At 38.6% G+C, this 25,623-nt stretch overlaps 1 protein-coding gene across 2 annotated transcripts in view; it reads right to left on the bottom strand.

Annotated features, from left to right (window-relative positions):
* Window positions 1–25,623, bottom strand: part of HHIP (hedgehog interacting protein) — a 102,184-nt gene that overhangs the window by 60,486 nt on the left and 16,075 nt on the right. For both annotated transcript variants that reach the window (XM_075265565.1, XM_075265557.1), the window contains exon 4: window positions 25,213–25,414. In XM_075265565.1, the coding sequence (XP_075121666.1) occupies window positions 25,213–25,414 (202 nt within the window). The remainder of the gene's footprint in view (window positions 1–25,212; window positions 25,415–25,623) is intronic.

Raw genomic sequence — 25,623 nt, 5'->3', positions numbered from 1 at the left:
TTTAGATTCTAGCAACCACACATTATACAACACTGCACTACAATGGGAGTCATTATCTCACTTTTACCCTGTTACCTATGCAAGTCATGATCTGACATTATATAATACCAAGCAATTAAATCCTTCTGAACTCATTGATGAAAACTGGATACTATGTTTGGATGTGACTCCCTATTATGAGACAATGCTGCTAATGTCATGTTAACAGAATTCTCACTATGGTTAGATAACCTAGAGACCGCCATTGTGTTTTCATCACTTAAATGGTCACTGTCATTTCAACAATCTTTGCATAATTCAACAGGACAGGTGAATATAAGTTTTTCTGTATTATAGAGAAAAATGCTTCTTATCCTTGGTAGGTTGTTTTGCTCCTCTTCCACTTCTACTTTCCAAACTGACTTTCATTCTGAAATCTCTGCCATATCTATATTGATATGCTCTGAAGGTCACATGAACACAAAGAAGTCTACAGAGGAGAATGAGGAAAGGGAGATACACACAGCTAAATAGGCTCTGATAGAAGTGCTTTATTAAAATCTATACAGGCCATTTATATAATATATATATATATATATATATATATATATATATATATATATATATATATATATATAAATATATATATATATGCTGGTGTAGCGGCAGGTCACACTTACAAGTAATGTTAATAGCAGCATATATTGGTACACCAAAAGAGAAGTTTCAAGCTTACTTAGCCTTTAGTCTTAGCTTAGGTTTCCATTCATTCTTTTCAGAATCCTTTCCACAATCCAAGGATCCCATCTATTATTTTATAAGCTCTACTAAAGGATAGTTTATCCTGATAATTCTAATATTTGTGAAATAAATTGGCCGTAATTTGCCTCATTTACAGATTTATTATGCTGGATGATAAATCTGAGGCATCTATAGACTGCATTGTCTATTACTTAGTATCCTTTAAGTCAGTATTTTACTTATTTTGCAATGTTGTGCACTTTAGAGATTTCAAACCATACCCTCTTTCTCAGGAAAACCACACCTTCTCATGTGACGCCACATTTTTAAGGATGTCAGATTTGTCAGATTTGGTCAAAAACTACAGTTGATGTGCCAATATGTGCTTGTTTTTTGCCAAATTTGAGTTCCAACGACAAAAAAAAATTACCAAAGGCTGGAACTTTGTATATCACAGCCATATTTTAGCACTGTACTCGTACATATATATTGTACATCATGGGCATATTGCGCCTATGTTAAACAATATTTGGAATTTGGTAGAGCCACCTTGACTCCACCAAACCACATTTACAGCTCCGCAGGAATTAGCATAAGTATATTCACAATGACGTGGATATTCTGACTTTATTCTTTCTGAATATAGATCTAGTGAACTTGTCATGCAGGCTACCATTAAACAGTGAAGTCACTGAACATTCTGCTAGTAACATGCTGTCTAATAAAATATAACACAGTATTCATTCTCACAAAAATATTTTGATATTAAGAAGCAGCGCACATGAATATATTTAAACCAAGCACCAATGTTACTACCACAAAAACTTTCCAGTAATAACAATGTGAGTGCCTTATAACATGAGATGTCAAACATGTCTTTGCATATTGCTAGAAGTTTTATACCGCACAGGTTGCAACCAGGAAGTTCTATATTTATATGACAGGTCTTTGCTGATGTTCTGTATAAATTCCAGTTGCAGATCATATACTGTAGTGGGAAGGCCAACTGTAAACTCTGATCTTAGGCCTTTATCAGGTACAATCTTCCCTTATCATGTCAGTAATATAGGACACACTGGGGCAAATTCTTCAACCCCTCTAAGTAGAGGGATGACATTATGGTGCATGTTTGGGTCAAGGCACTTTTGTTCACCAAATGTGTTCCTCAAGCCCTAATCTAAGCCTAGCCAGCCGTATTTTGTGAATGTGATCGTTGCAGAGATCAAGGCAGATGGTGTCCCCACCTCAACTCCACCAATTTATTAAAACACCCAAGTTTTCTATCGTGAGTTAAAGGAATCTATGTCACTTCCGACTTGGCATAGATTTCCTTTTTGGCAAAAGACTTCAGACAGATTTATGATCCAGTTGGGCTGTTTATTAAGAGTGGTGTATGATATGTCAGTCTTATTAAATTTGCTCAATAACTCTTGTAAAAAAATGTCTAAACTTCACTTTTGGATGGTTACCTCAGGGTATATTAAAGCTGTAATAGGGTGCTATATAAGCATCAAGGCCAAAGGCCAAAAGACCCTATTCCTACCTAATACACAACATTGTATTGTATATTGGGTTTAAACATGGTATATCATTTTGCCTTTGGCAAATCTGTGTGGAGTAATTTAATAAATTCCCTGCCACCTAGTAGGGTCAGTAATGTCATAGCAATGGTCAAGGGGTGCAAGTGAACAGTCAGTCCTTGAAGGTGAACTAACTCCAACTGAGCACCTTCAGGTTGGAAAAACAAGTCTGATCCAAGTAGGCCCCACCTCATAAAATACAGGACTTAATGGATCTGCTGTTAACTTCTTGGTGCCAGATACAACTAGGTACCTTCAAGGGTCCTGTGTCATCCATGTCTTGACAATTCAGATTTATTTGGGCAGCACCGGAGAGGCCTACACTCTATTATCCATACGGTTATAATGGGATGCCTGACTGGTGTAGAAAGAAAGCAGCCATTACACTTATAGGATAATACTTATAGTTGTATAAATATTTGCTGTAGTACTCTAATATATTGACCTAAACATGAAATGTGCCACCGTATGATAACTCTGTACTGCAAAGTTGTATACATGTATTTACCCCTAGAACAGTGGTTCTTAACCTTGTTTGAGGTACCGATCCCACCAGTTTCATATGCACATTCACCGAACCCTTCTTTAGTGATAAATCAAATATGATTTATTTCCAAATTCAAGACATAGGGATATGTTTTTTTTACTGGTACACAAAATGAACCGTGCATATGGCCTAGGGTTCGATCGAACCCTGGTTAAGAACCACTGCCCTAGAACCATTACTCTGTAATACAACAATGAAATATTGTAGAAACTTTTTATCAGGCCTATACATAACCTAGAAGAAAAGAGTTTGGAATATGAGCCATTCAGCCATACAGTATGACCCTCCACACTTCAGGATGAGATTTTAAGGCTTAGTATAACTCTGAGGTGGTACGGTAATGTATCCAAGGCCTTAATCTACTCTTTTATTATTTTTAAGAAGCAAACATGATAATTCGCACATATTTCATATTCACACCTTGCTATAAATTCTAAATCTTCCACTTTGTTTAATCCTTCAAAAGATCAAGTCATTCCCAACTATGACAGATTCAATTAGGATCAGACTAGTAAATGGACTATTATGTCGGCTGCACTGGAAGACGCAGCATTATAACTTTCATATCATTTATTTGAACAGAGTGTCCAAGGTTTAGTCTATGTTTCAGTATGCCTAAACACAGCCTGTGCGTGTTGAAGACTGTCAGCCATGAACAACCACATCTTCTTCTAGTTATAAACAGTTAATTTAGAATGCTGCGTATCACATCATAAAACAAATAACCTGTACAGATCTATTATAAATGAACCAAAATACTAAACCTGCCATTTCTGTAGCCTTGAGAAACATGCTTGTTCCACCTAGAAATCCACTACAACCACAGAAATACGCAAGACATCATTTAGTAAATTTTTATGACCATGAAATTGCGCCTATATATAAGTATTATGTTACATTTTGCATGAATTTCATAAAGCTAATATCACTTTAACGTATATCCAGTCTATAATTCTACCTGGAACATACCATTACTGTCATCTGAGGACAGATAGAATGGATAAAAACACTGATGAATTAGATAGCCCAGATCCTTACAAAAGATGCCACAGGGAAACAGATGGCGTGCATAGAGTATTTTCACATTAGAGATTACTCTCATAAGTGCATCCTACTACGGCACCAGGAGAATAGAAACAGTGCAGGGAAATGCAGATAGGTAAAGGACACACATTCACCTGCCAGATGTCCACTACCGCTATAAAAAGGGCTTATTCACATGACTGCACAAAACTGATGTGTGATTGCCATGTCAGGCTTAGTTCACATGCAATTACGCGTGTGCATATTCCGTCGTGGCTGCCGCGACGTGATGCCGGTGCAGTGCACGGCATCCTGTCGTGGCTTTCTGCTCTGGATTAGGCCAAAATGAATGGGCCGAGTCTGGAGGGGGCTGTCGCGAGGCGGACACTGCGGCTGATACAGCCTCGGAATCCAGCTGAAGAAAGGGCGGCTCGTTTCTTTTTTCCACTAGTGGCAACATGCGGAAAAAAGAACGCTAGCGATATAAATAGACCACCATTGTGAGGGGGCAGATTATGACATGGATTCTGCGCCAAAATCCATCCCCTCTTCCCTCGTGTGAACGAGGCCTTACCAATGCCCATCACATGTCCGTTTTCACAACACATTGAATTCAATGTGTCTATTTTTATGTCCATTTTTTTGATGGTTCATTTTTCAAAAAAAATTTAAAATAAGATAGTGGCATGTGAATAGACTGAGTAAAAATTGACATTATGTCAGTGAAGAATGGAATTGCATTGTGTATACGAAGTCCTTACTTACACTCATACTAAATTAGCAGTACATGTCTGATAAACAAAACAGGCAAACACAAGACCTATCAGTCTAACAGTCCATAGATTAGATATAACATAGGTATTAAAATGATAATCTAATCTGCAATAGGGTAAGAAAGGCCAACTGCAACTATGACAGAGTGAAGATCATTGTAGTTAGTGCCATAAACAAAAAAGAGGGAGCAAAGAATACAATACACCCTTCAGTTTTATGTTGGGATTCTCCACTTAGGATTGAAGGGCCTGGTACTTTAGTTCTGCCTACATAATGTTTTTTTTGTTTTTTTAATAAATCTTCGGCCCTTTACCAACCTCGAGTTAACAAGGTAAACTGTCTGGAGAGGGGAATCCTGCGCAAGTTCTACATAGAAGCATCCAGGGCTGCAAATAGCTGCTTCTACAATAAATATGCCCGTACATATAAATTATGCGTTATACCACATCACAGTACATACATGACCAAGTGACCTAGAAACCTCACTAAGCAAGGCTAAATACATCTAGGATGTGACATTGATGTGTGCAGCCAATGGGAAGAGCAGATAAGTTTTAAGCAGCCATAGCAGAATAGTGATTCTAAGGAAGGGTATGTCCATATATGCAAAATACTTGTCACAAAGCGTCAGCTTTCTGCCACGGCCACTGGCTCCAGCAGCTCTACGGGACTTATTAGTATGTGTCCCCCCACTCATTTTAGTTTGTGTGCTGGAATTGCTCCATGACAGAGACTTCCATTTCTTACAACTGCTTGCCTAAAAAATGCACAGACTTATAGGAAAATATACCAGAAACCAATAAAAAAAAACTATGTATAAGCATACCCTTATAAAATGTTTCTCTGTTTGTACACATAAAAACATATTATGATTCGTATGTGTCCATCCATTTGTTATCTTAAGATATAAAAAGACAGCTTTATATAAAAAATCTTAAAGGGAAATAGCAGTGAGCACTATTTAGCTCATAAGATGTCAAACAACCCACTTCTTCCTCCAGCACAATTTAGCCCCTGTGTAAAGAGCTGGAGCTCTGATGAGCCCAATGGCCATATTGCTTCACCTTCCGGAGACTAGTGACTTCTGCCCCTTTTAGGTCAAGGTTCATAAATGGAACAGACCAGGGAATGTGGTAAAACAGATGACTATACTTAAGTAATGATGTGTGGAAAGCCAGTTTTTGAGACCAGTACCTTGCACTTAATTAGGGAGAACCAAGCGAATGAATTGACACAGCTGTGCTTTACAGATATCAGGGAACGCACATCGAGCAATAGGAACAATCTGATTTAAAGCCATAAAAATCTAAAATAGTAATGTCCCAGCCTTACTACAGCCTCACTACATGCCAATAAGTCCACCGGAGCCAATTCTTTTATAGGTTCATTATAGCGGTGAGATCCGACTTCACAATAATATGTAAGGGCAACATAAACACTCCCAAATCTCCTTTATTTTTGGTTTATAAAAACAGTTCCTGCTGAGTGTTATATAGACCTGTTAGTTGCAAAAGTTATAGAATTGGGTGTAATATTCATGGAAAAACCATATAATTGTAAATGAAAAAAATTGCGTTCAAGAGAAAATAGTTAAAAAATGTGTGTTTACTGCCTGTATATATATCTGTATATATGTGTGTATTCCTAGCCTTCTGCTGAGAACATTTTACCTATAGATGCTAATATGTGTTAACAACAAATCATTGTTAATTGTAACAATTATTACGTGTTTCTTGAACCCGTCTCCTCCAGCAACGGTATAAATTATTTGAGGCGCACAATAAAAATGTCATCATGGTCATTAATTGGTTAGGGATTTCAACAAATGGTTTGGGTTATAACAATGGTCTTTAACAATTTAGGCCTTCATTTTTCAATAGAATTAGTGGGAGTGGAATGGAGTAGGTAATGTGTTTTGGCCTAAGGTGATGTAAATCTGGCCAAAGGTTTACGGTATAGGCATATAAGGATCTGTTGCAGATATTACTCAGGCTAAAAATCTTTTGAATGGTGTTGGATCTAGATTGGATGTAGATTTAGTTCTGTATGTTCCTTTCAGATAAACAGCAATCCTTCCTAGTGTTAATATACCCTCACTGCACTACAACATAGGCAGACAATTGGACCAAATATTGGGAAAAAAATATTTATAGGAATACTCATCACTGATAACTGTCCCATTTAAATTTGCTCCAGATCAGTCAACAAATGAGCAAACACTTATTGCATCTTGAAGTATAAGATACTCATTGTTTGGCAGCACATCGCCCTGTGCAAACACATATGTGTGCCAACAATAAAACTCTATGGGGGAGGAAAAATCATAGTAGCGATCATAACTGTCCCATGTAGTTTTCTTTGCCCACAGTAAAAGATGGATGAGTGTAGATTGATGTGTTATATCATTGATCCATGTTTGTCTGAGCATTGGACAATATAAATGGGACATTACAGAAACATAAGTGTGAAAAATGAGATATGAGTCTCCAGTTACTTCACTGGCTAGCCTTAAAGAGGACGTTTCATGTCCTCATGTCATGTATATGCGTTTTTATATACTGCTAGAAAGCCTACAGGGTGCAGAATCCAGCTCACTGTTAGCACTCCCGTTATGTGCCTTGGGGTTGGAGTTACTGGTACCCTTAATTTCGCTACCTATATCTCCCCACTGTCAGAGGGGTGTTCCTCACAGCCTAGTGTCATCGCTGGACTGTAAGGTATGCCCCCCATAACAGTACTTGTCCATAGCCATGTACTGTCAGAGGGGTGTTCTTTACCGCGCAGCGATGACACTGAGCTATAGGGCCCACCCTTCTGGCAGTGGGGAGATATCGGTGATGAAATTAATGGCACCAATATCTCTACTGCTGGGGTACTTACCGGGAAAGCCGAAAAAGTGCAGAATTCAATGCACTATCTAGTGGTATATAAAACCGCATGTTCATAAAGACATGAATGGCCCTCTTTAAAAAATGCACCTGTTAATGATTGAACTACCTAAGCTACCAGTTGTTAAAATACTGGAAAACTGTAGTTGATCTCCTTCCTGACTAAGCATGCTGCCTGGTACTTATCTACAGCAAACTGAGAAAAAGTATGATCAACTGTGTGCAAAAAATGTATATAAGAGAATATATGCAGCAGTCTGTAATTATAGGATATATAAGGATCCTATAGAAAAGCGTTCTTAGCTCAGATCTCCCTCTGTAAGAATGAGGAAAATTCTAGCAAAAAAGCCTACATCTGGGGAGTAGCCCATTCATGTATTACTCAGATGTTTATTGATATTAAAGAAAACCTGTCAAATAGAAATCTTGTAGAGCAGAAGGAGCGGAGCAGATTGATATTTAGTTTGGTGAGAAAGATTTAGAATAATCCGTCATTTACTCATTGAACTCTCTGCTCTTCCTCTGCTGATAAGTCAAGGAGTGATTGACAGTCTCCCCTCTAAGACTGTACATACAGAGAAAGTTGTCAGTCACTGATAGGACCTCCTCCTTGACTTCTCAGTACAGAAAAAGCACACATCAAAGTATAAATAGCAAATTATACTGAATCGGATAGGCCATCAATATTAGATCTGGAGGGGTTTAACACCCAGGTCCCCTGCAAACCACTGGTACCGAGACAGCGCAGCTCTCTGTATTGTTTACATATTGCAAGCTACCTGCTCACGCGCTGTACAAACTGTAGAGGTGAATGCAGGTACTGCAGCGCTGTCCTATTGAAATCTATGGAGCAGTACCCATACTTGGCACTACAATTTGTATGGCAAGTGAGTATCATGGATCATGTTATAAAAACAATACAGAGAACTGCACTGTCTTGCTACCAGTGATCTGCGGGGTCCTGGGTGTTAAACCCCCGCAGAACTAAGGGCTTGTTCACATCTGCGCCCGGCACTCCGTACTTCAGGTTTACGTTTCCTGCATAAAACAGAGGCAGGAGACGGAAACCTGCAGGAGTCTCTCACCCATTCATTTCAATGGGTGAGAAAGATGTCCGGCCGTGAGTGGTGGTGAGCGTTTTATGCTCTCCGCCGCGAAACCGGGTTTTATAATCCGGACACAGAGTCGTACATGCAGTACTCTGTGTCCGGATTAAAAAAAACGATTTAGCTGCGGAGAGCATAAAACGCATGCCAGAAGACACCACAGAACGGACAGCTGAACACAGATGTGAACCTAGCGTAATATTGATAGATAGGCATTCCTGAAGACAGGCCATCAATGTCAGAAACCAGATAATCCCTGTAAGCATGATACAACTTTGTCTACAGTATGAGTACGACACTATTAAGACCTTGTGTCTTGCGTTCCTGTTGAACTTGAAGTGACATGGAGACTTTACACTTTCAATAGTCTTTGTTTTTTTTAACCACACTCTAAAAACATACATGCCTGCTGATAGACTAGAGCTAACACTTAACTGGCCTAGGTGCGAATTGTGAACCCCAATGGAGATAGGTACTGACAGATCATATAGACAAAAAAAGACTGTTATGCAATCTCTATTTAGCTATGTCTAGAGTGTGTTTTTTTAAGAGACAGTACAAATAGTATTAAATGGAATTAAATTACTATTTTGTTGAATGCCATCTAATATCAATATGAATCTAGTTATAGAGAGGTATAGCAATGAGGCAACACAATTCATTATCCAATTATTACAAAGAAGTCATTGAGTTACATGCACACGTAAAACAATGAAAATCAGGGAGAAGGGACGCTGTAAATAACTGGTGGGCAAACAATTCAGCCAAAAATAATGGCCTGCATGCCATCTGAAATGTAAACCTTTGGAATGCAGATCTCTAATGTAAAAATCCACTAACTTTTCTATAAGAGTAATTTAAACAGTTTGCCGAGTCTTGGAGGGATATTTACCCCCTCAGTACCTTGAAAGCTAAATTAGGAAGCATTGCAGGAATGTACAGATGAAAGATCTTTAGTTATGGGTGAATTAGATTTGTAATGAGGGCCTCGATCAGGAGCGGGCTTCTCTTGTATCACTTAGCCGTCATGATGGTGGTACAACAAGCATGTATTATACTATGTACAATGGAGTGTGTTTATTAGTCTCAAGAAATTATTCTTTCATTACCTAAGGTAACTAGTGTCTAAAAATAATTTATTTGTATGCATGCCTTTATTCTCACGTATCCATACTTGCATGCTTGGAAAACAACTGAGCGTGGAGATAGGCCATGTCCCTTTTCTGTGAGACCATGTCCCATTTAAGTACAAGTGTAAAAACACATGATAAATGTTGTGCACATGATGCTTTTTTTTTGCCTTAAATTACATCAAAATTCTATCACTTATTTACTTGCGATAGCACCCCTTCTGTTCAAAACAATGAGGTATCCAGATGTCATTCTAGGTTCTGTTAGAAATGCATTACTATTAGAATACAGTACAGAGTCTGCTGTATTCTTAGTGGAAAATGACATACTGTATTTTTTATAAATACTATTTTAACATTACCACTTTTATGAATTTGATGGCTTTTCCTTATGATAGGCTATTATTTTTATTGGTGGAGACTCCCACAGATCAGCTGTTTTTACATTACATGAGCCTGCAGTGCTTACTCACAGTGATGTATCATTGCAGTGGTGTCATATTCATGTGTATGAGACACTGAGTATTCACAACTGATGCTCTGAGTGAAAAAGTAAGTGAGCAGTGTAGTTTCCGGAATGTAAGCAATACCAGAAGCCTTGGTCCTGTAAAGACATCTGATCTATGGGGGGCTGACAGTCAATCTCCTATGAATCTAAGATCTATGGCCTATGCTAGAAATCAGCCATCAATTTTATAAAGGTGGATAATGCCACCAAAATAGTAGTATTTATTATGAATTTATAAGATATTAATTTTTATTTTTTAATATTCCATGCCACTATACTACATATATTCACTGTACTATATATTGCAAATTTCACTCTGGCCACTAAACCCAATAATAGACTGACACTTGCCAATTCTTTAGGGATTTTCGTTGCAGCTCTCAACTCATTTACATCACCATGAAGATAGTGAGGATCACAATAGAAGAGCACACCTTCACAGAGAACACCCATAGTGCCCCATCATTGCATCCACTGCTAACCATAAATGAGGCCACAGCTTATTTACTTTATCTTTCTGTATAAAGGAGAGGAAGCTGTAAAGCATATCACTAAATGTTGTCAGAGCAGACAAGAGACATGCCAGATGGCAGCCCCATAATCATATACAGGAGATAGAATTTTTAAAAAATCTACTATCCACAATATATAAATAAAAAAAAAATATATGTTTTCCTTTTAAGGCTGAACATATTTTAGGCCTTATTCTGCTTACACAGTCCAGTCAATGAAGGGAGAAGATATTAGACAACCACGTTATTGAAGTCAATGGGAGCCGCTCACTTCTCTTTTCTGCTAGTTAGTAGCGGAAAAAAGAAGCGAGCTACCCTATCTTGCCGCTGATTCCGCAACTGATTCAGTCGCGGTGTCCGAGGCGCTAGGCTCCCTCCCAATTAGGCCCATTCCTTGGGCCTAATCTGGAGAGGCTAGCCGCGCAGAAGTGTTCACACGTGGAATGCAAGTTCCGCTGTATGAACATACCCTTAAAAGATACAGTAAGTTTTTTTTTTGTTATTTCAATAAGGATAAAGCAGAAGCTGTACTGTATTCTAATAGCCTTGCAAACCCTCACTAGAATGATGTGCATAGACCTACACATTTTGACCACCAGAGGGTGCTATTACAAGTATATATATTTGCTATATCTCTGCAACAGTGTTTTCTAAGAACACTGTTTTAGGGAGCATTCACACGGAGTAAGGCCGGCCGAAATTTGTGCTTATTTTTACTGGCATAGAAATGCGAGGGTCGCATTTATGCTGCATTTACGTGGAGTTTTTTTACTATGAGCATATACGCGGCATTTTTTGCTCACGTAAACGCTCTGTTTACGCTGCGTTTTTTAAATCTTGGGATGAGATTGAATAAAGTCTCATTCATTTTGCTGGGACTGTAAAATATAGCATTTTTTTCTGCTGTTTCCTTAATGTAAATGTTCACACTAAGATAGACATGTCAGAATAATCCCATAAACCCGAAGCATTTTTTTTCTATTATTATTAATTTGAATGAAGGTATTAAAAGTACACTCCGGCAGGGTATTAATGTAACACTGGCCTACATTTATATAGTCAGACAGTGTAAACTTAGACAGGCAGTCTGAAACTTTGCCAGATGTATTACAATGACTGCTGCTGGATTATGTCTGGGGCATATTGCAATGGTATAATCTAAGTTTATACCACTATTAGTTGTCTTAGTTTGGGGCAAAACTTTTTGGTGAATTTTGTCACATTTAACTTGTGCTCCCTTGCCCCTCGAAGCCACCCCTATTTGTAAAACCAAACCCCTATTCCAATGAGTTTCAAAAATTTACTCTAAAGCTAGATGTGCCAAAATGAGTTAGGATGAGCCAAAATGTACCTAATGTTGGTATAATTTACTCCAAGGTCAAGTTTTAACTGTGATAGTAAATATATTACTTTGTATTATGCTTAAAGGGGTATTCCCCTGTACATGATCATATCTATATTTGTAAATAATTCAAAGTTAAACATTTTTGCAAATATAAGTAGTTAAAAATTCTGTAGAGTTTTAAAGATTTTCTCTAACCATCTTAGTGGTGACAGTCTGTTGTCTTGATCGGTTGCCTATGGATATGACCACAAATGCAGACACTTTCTATGGTCTGTGACTTATCAAAAACCCAGCCATGATTTTCTTATTGTAGGCGGGGACAATATACAGTTAGGGCCAGAAATATTTGGACAGTGACACAATTTTCGCGAGTTGGGCTCTGAATGCCACCACATTGGTTTTGAAATGAAACCTCTACAACAGAATTCAAGTGCAGATTGTAACGTTTAATTTGAAGGGTTGAACAAAAATATCTGATAGAAAATGTAGGAATTGTACACATTTCTTTACAAACACTCCACATTTTAGGAGCTCAAAAGTAATTGGACAAATAAACATAACCCAAACAAAATATTTTTATTTTCAATATTTTGTTGCGAATCCTTTGGAGGCAATCTCTGCCTTAAGTCTGGAACCCATGGACATCACCAAACGCTGGGTTTCCTCCTTCTTAATGCTTTGCCAGGCCTTTACAGCCGCAGCCTTCAGGTCTTGCTTGTTTGTGGGTCTTTCCGCCTTAAGTCTGGATTCGAGCAAGTGAAATGCATGCTCAATTGGGTTAAGATCTGGTGATTGACTTGGCCATTGCAGAATGTTCCACTTTTTTGCACTCATGAACTCCTGGGTAGCTTTGGCTGTATGCTTGGGGTCATTGTCCATCTGTACTATGAAGCGCCGTCCGATCAACTTGGCAGCATTTGGCTGAATCTGGGCTGAAAGTATATCCCGGTACACTTCAGAATTCATCCGGCTACTCTTGTCTGCTGTTATGTCATCAATAAACACAAGTGACCCAGTGCCATTGAAAGCCATGCATGCCCATGCCATCACGTTGCCTCCACCATGTTTTACAGAGGATGTGGTGTGCCTTGGATCATGTGCTGTTCCCTTTCTTCTCCAAACTTTTTTCTTCCCATCATTCTGGTACAGGTTGATCTTTGTCTCATCTGTCCGTAGAATACTTTTCCAGAACTGAGCTGGCTTCTTGAGGTGTTTTTCAGCAAATTTAACTCTGGCCTGTCTATTTTTGGAATTGATGAATGGTTTGCATCTAGATGTGAACCCTTTGTATTTACTTTCATGGAGTCTTCTCTTTACTGTTGACTTAGAGACAGATACACCTACTTCACTGAGAGTGTTCTGGACTTCAGTTGATGTTGTGAACGGGTTCTTCTTGACCAAAGAAAGTATGCGGCGATCATCCACCACTGTTGTCATCCGTGGACGCCCAGGCCTTTTTGAGTTCCCAAGCTCACCAGTCAATTCCTTTTTTCTTAGAATGTACCCGACTGTTGATTTTGCTACTCCAAGCATGTCTGCTATCTCTCTGATGGATTTTTTCTTTTTTTTCAGCCTCAGGATGTTCTGCTTCACCTCAATTGAGAGTTCCTTTGACCGCATGTTGTCTGGTCACAGCAACAGCTTCCAAATGCAAAACCACACACCTGGAATCAACCCCAGACCTTTTAACTACTTCATTGATTACAGGTTTACGAGGGAGACGCCTTCAGAGTTAATTGCAGCCCTTAGAGTCCATTGTCCAATTACTTTTGGTCCCTTGAAAAAGAGGAGGCTATGCATTACAGAGCTATGATTCCTAAACCCTTTCTCCGATTTGGATGTGGAAACTCTCATATTGCAGCTGGGAGTGTGCACTTTCAGCCCATATTATATATATAATTGTATTTCTGAACATGTTTTAGTAAACAGCTAAAATAACAAAACTTGTGTCACTGTCCAAATATTTCTGGCCCTAACTGTATGTATGAGAAAATATCCCGGCCACGATAAGGAAGGCATTGCTGATTTTCTGACCTTAGAAAGTTCCTGCATTCATGGTTGTAGCCAGTGGCAACTGATCAAGACAACAGACTGTGACCACAAGATATTTAGAGAAAATCTTTAAAACTCTGCAAAATGTTTAATAACTTATACTGCAAAAATGTTTAACTTTTAATTATCTACAAATTGTAAAATAGTTATGTACATGGGAATATCCCTTTAAGTAGGACCTTTTCATTTTAGTCTCGAGGCTACTGACCCATCTGCCAACACATACTTTTGGTACAACTTCGGCCCCTTATTCAGGCAGGGACAAGTTTGCCAGAAGTATTATAGAAAAGTCAGGACAATCCTGACTATTATGAGACCGACTCCAACTATGTCTGATTTTTTGATGTTTTTGTAAGGTCAGAGACGTTGATCACCCTCTTTAGTCACATAACAGGTTTTACATTGTGTTCCCCTTTAATCACTAATAGCATTTGCTTTCCCTTTATTAAACTATATCTTCCTGTTGGTGGTAGTTTATAAGCAAAGAATCCAGTTTTGCAGTAAATTGATTTCATTTACATAGGAGCACAGTCTTAAACCTTTGCAAACTCTTAGCAAATGCCAAAAACAACAAATCATCCCAACAATATCCCCATGCTTTTACAAAGGCAATTAGTCCAGCCTTCAATTTCTAGTATATCAATGGACAAGCATTGCAAGTAAAGAAAACAATTTCAGTGTGGGGTTATGTAGAGGAAAGGCAGAGCTGATTTCTCCATACAAAAACCTCTTTAAACATGTCACACTACTGTTTTAATCAAATAAATCACTAATTAAAACCTTTAAATGAAGCAATTTCTGTTTACACGTCGCCGTTCTAGATACAGATGGGATTTCGACATTTTTTAAATTACTAAACGTTCAAAAAGGATTTGTACGCCTAACAAAATCAAAACAGGGATTATCTTGCACTGTGTGTGGGATATTGCCATAATCTATACAGTGCATGAGAATGTAGCTGGCACTCTGTAGAGCACTGCACACATTTCAGTAATAACAGGGTATGAGGCATACAATTTCAAGGAACACCCACACTGAAAATTATTCTTTCCAAACAGAGAATTGTTTGGGAACACGTTAGGTTAATTGGCTCCTTGGGATTCCTCTCAAGGAAACAGAGAACATTGAAATGTACACATGTGTATGTAAACCCATGAAGTATTATCTTTTTTCCCAGATTCTAAAATCTTAGATAATAGGAACAAAACCAAGAAAGAGTGAATTTCCTAAGGCTCAATGAGCAGCATTCTTGGCTAGTAAGGAAGGTGAAAGGTGCTCCCCCACAAAAATGCTGGCCTTTCAGGCTCTCTGTGCCTCTACTCTTGTCATACTCATTAGGACTTCCACAAATAACACTTGAGAGGGATATCCAATTACAAGATGAACTCATGCATGAAGTGTGAACAACTCCTGACAAACCAATCTTTCTGCCGTACAGTGCACTGCTTCCCTATATTACAGAAAGAAGTGTTATGTCTGGAGTAATGTAAATCATATGGAAATGGTGTCTAATGGACAGTGCTGCAGCCAGCTGCTGAAGATCAGGCACAAATGGGTACAGGTTCCATTCAGAAAGCTACAAGACATGAAAGGGAATACTAAATTAAGAGATATGTCTGCCTATGACAGCTAATGACGTCCCAATAACACTCTGTACTGCAATCTGATTAAGGGCCTGTTCACATGGTGGAATCTGACACTGATTTTGAGGCTTTCTGTAATGGGGAGATGGGGGGATGTGGTTGGGGCATAAAATGATGTGGATTTCTCACTCAAATTCGCCATCTGAACCTAGCCTACAAGAATTTTACCAGGCTGGGAATGACGGCCTATTCTCAGATCCAGAGGGTACCACTCTTGACATCCTGCCAGTCAGCTGTTTGAAGGAGCTGCAGGATTAATGCAGGCATTGCCGCCTGTACAATGTACACATCAGTTTGCTAACGCTAGGTTCACACCTGTGTTCAGCCTTCCGTTCTGTGCTTTCCGTCTTCTGCATGCCAGAAGACGCAAAGCACAGACCGGGTCCGGCCGTGAGCGGCGGTGAGCGTTTTATGCTCTCCGCCGCGAAACCGGATTTTTTAATCCGGAGACAGAGTACTGCATGTCCGACTCTGTGTCCGGATTAAAAAACCCGGTTTCGCAGCGGAGAGCGCAAAACGCTCACTGCCGCTCACCGCCAGACAGCTTTCTCACCCATTCAAATGAATGGGTGAGAAAGAATCCTGCAGGTTTCCGTATCCTGCTCTGTTTTATGCAGGAAATGGAAACCTGCACAACGGAAAGCACAACGCAGATGTGAACGAGCCCTTACCTGTATGCCGTCTACTTAGTAACATCTGATGTAGAGGTAGACAGTCTGCAGGTTGACAGACCCATATAAACATTAAGGAGTGTGCAGTATTCACATAAGTACTACAGCCCCTTAAAACAGTAGACCAGGTGAGATGCTAAGTCAGACCCCCAGGATCTTATATAGATGGCCCGTACTTAGGATAGATCATCAATATCCGAATTGAGAAGACCCCTTTAAAGGGTGTTCCAATGTTCTTTCCAGAAAGAACATCATATCTGTCCCTTGGCTGAATGTGGGACCTTTTTGACATGAATGGGGATAAATTGTAATATTAAAAAGTCCACTGACAAGTACAGCACTGTTTTCGGAAAAAAAGGCAATCCCTCTATGAAGTCTATATTGCCTTTTAGGACACATGAGGATAGGGTTTCTTGCCATAAGACACACTAGACACACTTCCAACTTGTATATACAACGTCATTTAAGTCACATCAACCAGATACTTTAGGACATAGTTTGGTCAGGGTTATGCATTTCTCTTTGTGCATGACAGGGTAACTTGTAGTTTTCCTTAGCTCAGACACTTGGACAGTTTTTCTACTAGTGATTTTATCTATGTAATAAAACAGGAGAACGCATATGTGTGTTCTGAAAAGACTATCCTCTACAGATGTGGCTGTGTAACTATATTATACAGTCGACCACACCAAAGAGCTTTAGTCTGTTTCACCTCTGTTTCTCCTAATATTTATCTATTATATTGGTTGACTCATTTGTAACTACAGGTGTATACACTATTGAGTAGAAGCATGGTGTTGTCTCACTACATGTCCATAAATAAACCTTACTCACTACTTTAAGAAATGTGAAATAATATTTAATATTACATGATGTTAGAAGCAAAATATATACACAGCACAGATGGGAGTTGCCCAAACAGTTCAAAGCTGCCCATGAGGAATGAAATGACTATAGTTCCAGCCAAATGAAAATATTCTGGCAAGGGATCATAAACAAGTCTACTAAGGCCCATAAAGCTTAATGGTGAAGTTTGCTGACAGATTGAATACATCACCATGTAGGCATTACCTAGTAGACATCTGTCCCTGAGAGCCAGAAGAAATGTTGGATTCCACTACTGTAGGTCAGGATTGTCCAAATGGAAGCTCATAAATGACGTGCCCTGTACCATTCTTGTAGCCATTACCATTTCCATAGCTTTCAAAGCTTCTACTGAATAGTCACAAAATCAACTACAAGACCAATAACCAGGGAAAGACAAAATGTCTGGCAGTGTCTATTCTCATGGGGGGTAGGACATAGGCATTGTTTTTCTTTAACGTTGACATCTTTATTCAATTATATAATGCCAACATATTCTATAGCCCACCGAGCCTCACAATCTAAACTTCTATTCTACTATCCAATAGTAATCCAATAATGACTACATGATAATAGAAATATTAACTTTAATATAGTTTTCCATAGACAGCATAAAACCACATGAGCAGATTCAGTCCTTATCTACAATCTCACCCAGAATTAAACAAATGTGTCTCTTTATTCACTACTAACCTTTGAAAAATTTACATTCATTATCTCATTACATATAAGAGACTGTCTCATGGAGACAAGCCTTGTCCATATGCCTTGTTTGCTTCTACTCCAGATTTAAGGCATACATGTATTTATGTTTTTCATGGATGGACATTCATCTAAATGACTGCCATGTAATATTACATATACACTATAGCAACTGTTTGTGGCTGGCTGTGGTACTTCTCTCTCAGCAAAATTGGATGTTCGTCAGTGCAGGTATTGGTTGAAAGGCATCCGAGTGTAACTAAACTTAGAAACACTGCCTGTTGTAGGGATCCAAGCACGAGTCTGACACTTGTGTGGATTAGCCAAAATAAAATGTAGTAGACTGCATTAAAAACCAGTAATTTTGTCAGTACAAGGGCGTGTGCATCCATAAAAGCCACATAATCTGCTCTATATAATTACTGGATTACAAATAGGATTTTGACAGTGTGCTAATTAAAATGGCCAAGGTGTTATTTTACGAGACAGTGAGCCCTCAGAGCTGTGAACGTCTTCCAAACTATACTATAGTGAACACCCAACTAAATCCATGCACTGATAGAGAACTGCTCAACCTAAGGAAATGGGAAAAATAACATTTGCTTTCAAGGGAATCTATCAGCAGATCTGACCCTTCAAGACTGCTTACAGCTCTAGATTTGGGTAAAGTAGTTAGACATACCTAGGGTGATGACCATACTAGTTATATGACTGGGAAAAAAAACATTTTTTTGTAACATTTGAAAAAAACAAACAAACCCCATAACCTGACTTGTTCCACCTTTGAAAGTGTCCCCAGTGCAGTCCCTAACATTGAAGTCTCAGGAGCTCTCTGCAGCCAACACTTCACAACTCCCCCACCCCCCCATGAATGACAGCTCTGGCTCATGACTGACACTACAGCCATTACTCATCAGCAGAATTGAGAGGTTGGGGAGTGTTAACTACAACTAGCCCACAAGGCTTAACTGTTATATGCTCACGGGATCAAGACATGAGGTGGATTTAGACTTATTTTAAATTGGTCATCCTACTACTATTACTAACCATACTAGTATGACAACAACCCTATGTATATATGTATATTTCAAATACTTCACACTTCTCCTGTCTAAGTAGTTTTGAGAGGCCAAAACTGCTGATAGGCTTTCCTGTGTATTATTTTTTACATTTTGCAAGCATCACCTTTGGAACAACCAAAAAAGAAAACAAAGGTCATATAGCCTGTAAAAATGTATTGTCTATCTGTCTGTCCGTCCGTCCATCTATCTATCTATCTATCTATCTACTTATAAACTTAGTCTCAATAGGATGTGTAGTTGTAGTAAATGACATGTATATAAATCACTTTTGGTAGTGTTGACATATTTCAATTTTCTTTTCCTTTTTTTTTTTTTTTTTTTTCTTTTTTGTGGGCTAATTCTCTCTGTTCTATTAGTTACTAACCAGTGACTCCAAATGGGTTGCATTGTCTATTACAGTATGCTGAGGGTCCCAACTAATGTCTCGCATAAATTCACTGGGAATAAGTGTATGGGGAAGAAGTTCTCAACTACTTTTTGTAATGATCTACTAACTGGAGTCTGCCATCAGTACAAGGTCTAGGATGAACACCAACAAAAGTGGGGTTGCTGATAGCAAGTGCATGGGATTGCTTACTACTAATACAGGCACAATACATTATTAACGCCTTACCTGCACATTTTATTTGTGAATAAAACCATGTACCTCTCACCCAACTTTTCTTTATGGTCCATCCTTATCTGAGTCTTTGCAGCACTAGCAGTCCTTTCACTCATAGCTATCCTTGTATTTTATACAGACTATATTTCATCTTCATTTAGACCATATCACCCAAATGTAATCTGTTTCTTCACTGACTGCATCTTTTTTATTTGCTTTGCCATCTGATTCCTTTCTCTCTGCCATCTTCAAATCAGCATCATTCTCCTACTCTTGGCACTCTGTCAGTACTAGTCTCAGGTTTCCAGGTTTATGTAGTAACAGGACTGTCCCAGCCATACTTTTGTCACAATGCAATGTAGGAGGCTGAAGCCATATTACCACCCATTATCAACGACTCTCACTGCCGCACCATCTCTGCGTTCGGGTTTCTGTTGGGGGAGTCAGCTTGGGGACCCCCAAATGGAAATGTATCCACATATAAAAGCAATTACTTAAGGAAACCTATGGACCCCATAGACTATAATGAGGTCCGTGTGGTTTCTGCTCGATTTCCGCTCGTTTCATGTGTACACATCTTTCTTGTGGATATGCGAACGGAATGGCCCGAACACAGATGTGAATCAGGCCTTAGTTTAAAGCTAAGTGTCCATGTGCTCTTTTTCTGGTTCAGAAAACTGATATCCATAGTATAGATATAATCACAAAGAGGAGATTTTAGCGGCAATTCCTATTACTCAAAATAAATTCCATTAATCCGAATTGGTTTATTTTAGTGGCAAGCTCATCGATTTCTCAAGCTGCATTCAGATGAATATGACAATCGTAGAAATTTTTTGACACCAAATTAACCTCATAACTTAAACCACCAATAAAATACCTATTGCTACATCTACAAATGTGTATAAGTTAGGCAAATGAGCTTACGTAAGGGCTAGGGGTCCCGTTGTATAACTATGACTGTTACTGTAAATGAGTCAATTCATGTGTACACATTCTTCTCCAACTATACTAAGACTGATAAAGTGCAGGTTAATATCTACGATGTAAATAAAGCTCAACTGAATCCATTATTCCGAATGCTTTGGTATAATGTGGTTTGCTGTAATTTCTAAACACTTGCTAAATAGCACCTTGCTGGAAAAGAAATAATTATTCCACTTGTAGTCTTGAAACCACATAATGAAGAACATATGTACTCAATCTGTTTGGCAGAGAGACGTGCCACATAGCATTGAGCTATGCGAAATAATCACATCCTTGAAATACACATTAAGATAGAGCAACTTGAATAAGATAGTGAAGTGGAAATATTTTGGCAGACATTAAAGTCAATGGCTGTGAGAAAGCTAATACCACCTCGCTGAGTTCCAGAGTAACCAGATTCTCCCACAAGGTAGCAAGTGAGTTTAACCTTTTGGAATCACTGATTTTATAGCAATATGTCTCATTTCACAGCCTACAGCACTGCTACGGTCATAGGGTTCCAGAACCAGATTGTCTAGAAGTGCTGATAATCCAGAAGTAGACACAAAAGTCTTATTGTTGAGCAAGCAGAAAATCTCCTTACTGGCACATGTAGCTAAAGCATAAAGTCCAGGACCATTGCATCAGTGATAGGAAGCAACAGTTTACTGTCCAGTCATTCTGCTGTGCAAACACCTGGGAATGTTTATGGACCACTAAACTTTCAGAGGCTCAGAATTTCCAGAGATTGTGCAAATTGTTTGTCCAAAGCCCTTCGAGGAATTTTAATTTACCAGAATTACAATAATTTGTGTCTGTTTATAAATAAGTGGGTGTACGTAACAGACATTTCTTTAACACCTCACCTCCCCCCAAACAAAAAAGCATTGTTTACTCCTAAAGGTGAAAATTTCACTTACATTATACAGTAGCTCTGACCAAAAATGCAAAAATCAACTAATAAAATGGTTACCCTGACTGACAATTTGTGAGGAAATTTTTGAGATCTATATACAGTCCTATGAAAAAGTTTGGGCACCCCTATTAATCTTAATCATTTTTTGTTCTAAATATTTTGGTGTTTGCAACAGCCATTTCAGTTTGATATATCTAATAACTGATGGACACAGTAATATTTCAAGATTGAAATGAGGTTTATTGTACTAACAGAAAATGTGCAATATGCATTAAACCAAAATTTGACCGGTGCAAAAGTATGGTCACCCTTATCATTTTATTGATTTGAATTCCCCTAACTACTTTTTACTGACTTACTGAAGCACAAAATTGGTTTTGTAACCTCAGTGAGCTTTGAACTTCATAGCCAGATGTATCCAATCATAAGAAAAGGTATTTAAGGTGGCCAATTGCAAGTTGATCTCCTATTTGAATCTCCTCTGAAGAGTGGCATCATGGGCTACTCAAAACAACTCTCAAATGATCTGAAAACAAAGATTGTTCAACATAGTTGTTCAGGGGAAGGATACAAAAAGTTGTCTCAGAGATTTAACCTGTCAGTTTCCACTGTGAGGAACATAGTAAGGAAATGGAAGACCACAGGGACAGTTCTTGTTAAGCCCAGAAGTGGCAGGCCAAGAAAAATATCAGAAAGGCAGAGAAGAAGAATGGTGAGAACAGTCAAGGACAATCCACAGACCACCTCCAAAGAGCTGCAGCATCATCTTGCTGCAGATGGTGTCACTGTGCATCGGTCAACTATACAGCGCACTTTGCACAAATAGAAGCTGTATGGGAGAGTGATGAGAAAGAAGCCGTTTCTGCACGTACGCCACAAATAGAGTTGCCTGAGGTATGAAAAAGCACATTTGGACAAGGCAGCTTCATTTTGGAAATAAAAATTGAGTTGTTTGGTTATAAAAAAAGGCGTTATGCATGGCGTCCAAAAAGAAACAGCATTCCAAGAAAAACACATGCTACCCACTGTAAAATTTGGTGGAGGTTCCATCATGCTTTGGGGCTGTGTGGCCAATGCCGGCATCGGGAATCTTGTTAAAGTTGAGAGTCGCATGGATTCCACTCAGTATCAGCAGATTCTTGAGAATAATGTTCAAGAATCAGTGACGAAGTTGAAGTTACGCCGGGGATGGATATTTCAGCAAGGCAATGATCCAAAACACCGCTCCAAATCCTCAGGCATTCATGCAGAGGAACAATTACAATGTTCTGGAATGGCCATCCCAGTCCCCAGACCTGAATATCATTGAACATCTGTGGGATGATTTGAAGCGGGCTGTCCATGCTCGGCGACCATCTAACTTAACTGAACTTGAATTGTTTGTCCAAAATACCTTTATCCAGGATCCAGGAACTGATTAAAAGCTACAGGAAGCGACTAGAGGCTGTTATCTTTGCAAAAGGAGGATCTACTAAATATTAATGTCACTTTTCTGTTGAGGTGCCCATACTTTTGCACCGGTCAAATTTTGGTTTAATGCATATTGCACATTTTCTGTTAGTACAATAAACCTCATTTCAATCCTGAAATATTACTGTGTCCATCAGTTATTAGATATATCAAACTGAAATGGCTGTTATAAACACCAAAATATTTAGAACTAAAAATGATTAAGATTAATAGGGGTGCCCAAACTTTTTCATAGGACTGTATGTTACTAAAGATGATACAGTCAAGTTTGATAAGTTTTTTTTTCTCCTATCAGTGTGTCTTTGGAGTATGGGAGGAAATCCACGCAAACACAGGGAGAACATACAAACTCCTTGCAGATGTTGTCCTTGACAGGATTCAAACTCAGGACTCCAGCGCTGCAAGGATAACCACTGAGCCATCTTGTTGCCCCTGATAAGTTTTAATAGTGACAAACTGTCGTTTTTTATTGACATTGAATGGGAAGTAATCAATAATTCCCACAAACTACATAAAATATAAAAACAAATATTCTCCCTATAATATGATTTTAGTCATTCCACATTTCATGAAGCAGATCCAGGTCACTCTTCTTTATAGTATTCCATATATTCCCAAGCATTGGTTGGTTTTCATGACTGAACTGTGCATTTAATATCCTGCCACATAATAAATATCAGGTTCTGGTTCAGCTCAGATCTCTGACTGGTTCAATCCCATACATTTGTTAATGCAGAATTCATTGCTTCTTTAGATTTAAAACCGTTCAATTTCACTTACATGGCATAAAAAAGTATCAAACCTCAGATGGTTTATATCATAATGAAAATATGCTTAGAGCATGGACCCAGATTTGTCATCATTTACACCGATATTCTACAGGCTGGCGCAGATTTCAGTGTTAGCACAAGGCTTGGTAGAGGATGTGCCAGATATAAGATGAGGCGTAAACCTCATCATAAATCAAGTAAATCCTGCCCCAGCAAAGTTAATATCAGGACCAATGTACAATGCGCCGGTCTTGATGAATCCACCATTATGTTCTTATGAATTTTCTGGTGCTCTCCATCTTTTATTACTGACTCAAGTCCTTATGTAGACAACTACCATTGATATCCACTGACTGGTAAATTCTGGCTTGTGTTGCACAAAAAAATCATCTTCACATCTGATAAAAATGTTGCCCTTGAAGAATTGGTCCAGATTTGTTCTTTATTTTTTTGCTGCAATTTTTTGGTTGTAATTTTTGCTTTATACCTTCATGCAGAATTCAAAAAACCATATCATGTGTCTGCTCTAGTACATTGCTTTATATTAGATTTTATATTTGGTTTATAGGTGTTTTCTGCAACTTTAATGTTGATAACCTATCCTGGGGGGCTGAGCTGCAATACCAATACCTATGTACAAGCACAGAAACTGCAGCACTCAATCAGACAGCTAATCGGTTGGGGTGCCGGGTCATAAGGGTCTGTCCCTACAGAGTCCCCAAATCACTTTTCCATTATTTTCATATTAATTAAACACCAATTTACATAAAAATGGGACTCTAATGCTGAATAACAAAGGCATATTTGGAAACTGTAGAATCGCCTATACATGGTCCCGGGGTTAGGTTTATAACCATGATTAGCTAAAAACCAGAATTAACAAAATACTTAAAAATAAAGTGATCCCTTGTGCAGTTACATGTCCCCCAGAATTACTATTTCATGATAGCTGAGCTATTTAGGTAAAACTACTATTTTCTGTGTAGCCATAGTCCAGCACCTATAGATGTATACGGGACTCCACTTTGCCTCTGTATGTCTTCCATTTTATAAAGAAGCAGATAATTCTGTCTGACAGTAAAATGATGCGCTTGCTGAATTAAATGTATGACCCGATAGTATAGCACACTATAGGAACAGCATGTACCTTTATGCGGCCTCCCGTATAAAGCTCTGTCATATACTAGAGACTCAAAGATCAGTAATAATTCAGTGTGACAAACATACAATAATAGGTGCGATCTGGAATCTGGCAAGGTATTTGTGCAGTACTCCATGCATAGCTGAAAAATACGCAACTCTTAAGTACAAACAAATGTTAAAATATTGAATCATATCTGACCTTAATTCCACTTTGAACAACTTTATGTATGTCCAGGAAAGGCTCCTTCACTAAATCTCCTTCTGCGTTAAGAATCTTCACATAACCTTCCTTCTCAAGGATAAAGAGTCGGTGTGATCCATCTCCACTATGCATAGCTCCAACGGGCTGTCTCAGGCCTCTCATAACCTCTTGAATGCAGTAGCAGTTGTGCTTGTGCTTTCTATAGAAACATGAACCGTTATCATCATCTTTATAAATGGGCAAGTATATTGCTCCTGCATCTAAAGAGAGACCCCGCATTTACTACACTGATTATTGTACATCGCTGGGAGGCATGGGACTCCTAACAGCATAGATAAATGTATTGCTAGGAGTCCTCTGCAGGCATATTGTTTTTTCACTGGTGAAACTCATTCGTGTAAATGTTAG

The sequence above is a fragment of the Leptodactylus fuscus genome, chromosome 1, assembly GCF_031893055.1.
Source record: "Leptodactylus fuscus isolate aLepFus1 chromosome 1, aLepFus1.hap2, whole genome shotgun sequence".
Taxonomy (NCBI): Eukaryota; Metazoa; Chordata; class Amphibia; order Anura; family Leptodactylidae; genus Leptodactylus; species Leptodactylus fuscus.
The sequence above is the reverse complement of the archived record's forward strand: the minus strand, read 5'-3'. Positions and strand labels throughout refer to the sequence as shown.